The following is a 2,500-nucleotide window of genomic DNA, read 5'->3' on the forward strand; positions in this document are numbered from 1 at the left end:
TTCATTTTTATGTTTGTGCGTGTGTGTATCAGACCATTGGTGTTCTTGTTGGTTTGTGTGTTTGTCACGTGCACAATATTAATGAGGAGGACTTGAGATTAGCACTTACTTATTTTGATTGTTTTTTGCTGTGAATTTGTAAGATATTGTTTAAAATTTCCGCGTCTTCGTCACGGTGAAGAGAACACGTCGCCAGAAGAGAGTGAACAGAAGAACCAGAAAGCGAAGACAGAAGAACGAAGAGGAACAGTGATAAAACAGAACCGAAACAAGTATCGGAAGTTGTTATTACGTAATCCTTTCACGAAGCCGTCAAGCACTGGCCCAAACACAAGATTCCGGCGCACAGTGCCTTGTTCTGATGTGAAATATGTATTTGAAAGTGATATATTGAGATAGAAACTGACTTATATATTTGAATTATTTTTCCGCTATGTTTTTCCTATTCTGTCGGGTCATATGTTGTTATCTTTGTAGCTGATAATGTAGGTGGATTTATATGATCAAGATTATGGATAAGATGTAGATATGGATTTAGAGATACATATATAGGTGTCTAGATATTAGATAAGATAAGATATTTACAGGCATTTTAGGGGGAAGGTTACTCCTGTTATGGTGATAGAATTCACAGGCTTACGTTTAGAATTATATAGACCATAATCTTAGCTTTACTAAGGCTTATGAGATAGATATATCAGGAGGATACTTATAAGTATAAATGGAGATAAGAAAGAATGATAAGGCTCGGTTGTGAAACGTGAGTGATTTTTGCAGGATATCTGTTTGTGATATGCTATCGCGTGAAGGTTATGTAGATTGCTGAGCGTCTGGGTGGGAGTTGTTTTCACAGTGAGAGCGATAAGGAGTGGCAGTGAGTGAGGGGAGGCTGCAGGTGTAGGAGTGAACAGGTCGCGGCGAAAAGAGACAGAGAAAAGGTTATTGACAAGGTGTAAAGAAGTGTAAATGAAGTGGAGTGAGAGAGAGAGAGCGAGAGCGAGAGCGAGGACTTCACGTAGTGGCGGAAGGATCAGGTAACTAGAGAGACTAATGTGATGTCCGGTAGAAATATGTAGTAGGAGAGGTGAATGATAGGTAAAGAAATATCAGGAGATAATTTGGTTTCTCTCTAGAAGTTAGAGGGGAAGAGATGTACGCGTAGTAGCACATATGGCGCAGTGATAGGAGAGAAGGGAGTCGATGGGGGAATAGGAGAACACGCGGTAATAAGAAGGTAGAAGGTGATAGGTAGACATCGCGGAGAGGCTGTCAGCTTCTTCTGATGCGCTAACTAGCGGAAGTGTCAGGTGGAGTTCCATCAGGAAGGAGGAAGTGTCAGCAAGAGTTTTTGGGAACTAGCGTCAGTTCGCGGCAGGGAAGGTAGTGTCAGGAAGGAGGAGGAGGAGGAGGAGGAGGAGGAGGAGGAGGAGGAGGAGGAGGAGGAGGAGGAGGAGGAGGAGGAGGAGGAGGAGGAGGAGGAGGAGGAGGAGGAGGAGGAGGAATGGCTAGCGGTGCAGGGTCTGGCATGGCGCCGAGCTAATATTATTGTGTCATTTTTAGCCGGGTGGCGTTGGCACCGGTGCCAGGGCGAGCGAGGCAGCACCATCGGCAGCGGCGGCGGCGGCTGCGGGAGGCTAGAAGCGTGCAGTAGTGTGGTGAGGTGCGTAACGCGCGGTGGTCCAGTGCAGTGCCGTGTTCTCCTACGCCGTAGCTTGGGATGTGCTGGTGGCGGTGCAGTGCAGTGACCCGCGACACCAGTGATCAGTGTGACGTCACGGGGGCCAGTGATTTTGTCAGTGCGACCGCGCAGTGATCAGTGCTCAGTGTGTGTGGAGTGACCCAGGTGCCGTTTGCGTCGAGGCACCGGTGATGGCGCGCCCGTGGCATCCTGGCTATTATGGTTGAGAATGTGGGCGGTCAGTGCGGGCGTGCGGCGGTCACCAGGGTTGCAAGTAGTCGCGTGGAGTTGCGTGCGTGCCGTGTGCGTGCGTGCCGCGGCGTGCACGTGGTGGGCGTGAAGCCGTGTGACGCGCCCGCGCCCTGCCCTGCGCATTATGGACTGTGTCTGCCCGTGGTGGTGAACCTCACTGACCCGGCCAACGCCCTCGGGACCGTCCAGCCCGACAAGGACGCCATTCTGGACATTGTAGAAGCCAACCGCAGAAAACAGGCCGCCGCCAGGACCAGGAAGGCCTCGGGGGACTCCCACAGCCCCCAGCAGACGTCCCCGTCGCCGCTGGGAGACTCTCCCACCCCGATAGACACGCTGCAGCAGGCGGGGCAGCAGAAGCAGCAGCCGTCCGCTGCTGAGAGCTGGCGCATCGCGCGCGCCGTACAGCGTTGGGCCCAAGGCTTCGGGAAGGGCGAGAGAGAGCGAGACAGCAGAGAGGAAGAGAGGAAATACGAGGAGGGGGCGGGCACGCTGGCCGAGCTGGCTGCAGAGAAGCGGGCAGGGCGCGCGGCCCCTGGCCCCGAGCCGCCCACGGGCGCCCCACGCCAT

The 2,500-nt window shown here is 52.6% G+C and overlaps 2 protein-coding genes across 12 annotated transcripts in view; both read left to right on the forward strand.

Annotated features, from left to right (window-relative positions):
* LOC113825342 (uncharacterized) overlaps positions 1-1,779 on the forward strand; it is a 62,910-nt gene extending 61,131 nt beyond the window's left edge. Inside the window, exon 4 of the mRNA XM_070129839.1 lies at positions 1,561-1,779. Within this exon, the coding sequence (XP_069985940.1) occupies positions 1,561-1,638 (78 nt within the window). The 3' untranslated portion in view covers positions 1,639-1,779. The remainder of the gene's footprint in view (positions 1-1,560) is intronic.
* Positions 1,758-2,500, forward strand: part of LOC113824267 (uncharacterized) — a 128,742-nt gene continuing 127,999 nt past the window's right edge. For all 11 annotated transcript variants that reach the window (XR_011399058.1, XR_011399059.1, XR_011399060.1 and 8 more), the window contains exon 1: positions 1,758-2,500. This exon is cut by the window's right edge and continues 2,613 nt beyond it. Coding sequence is in view for 7 of the 11 variants with exons in the window: in XM_070129835.1 (XP_069985936.1) it covers positions 1,898-2,500 (603 nt within the window). In the remaining 4 variants the exon portion in view is untranslated.

The sequence above is a fragment of the Penaeus vannamei genome, chromosome 14 (assembly GCF_042767895.1).
Source record: "Penaeus vannamei isolate JL-2024 chromosome 14, ASM4276789v1, whole genome shotgun sequence".
NCBI classification, from domain to species: Eukaryota; Metazoa; Arthropoda; class Malacostraca; order Decapoda; family Penaeidae; genus Penaeus; species Penaeus vannamei.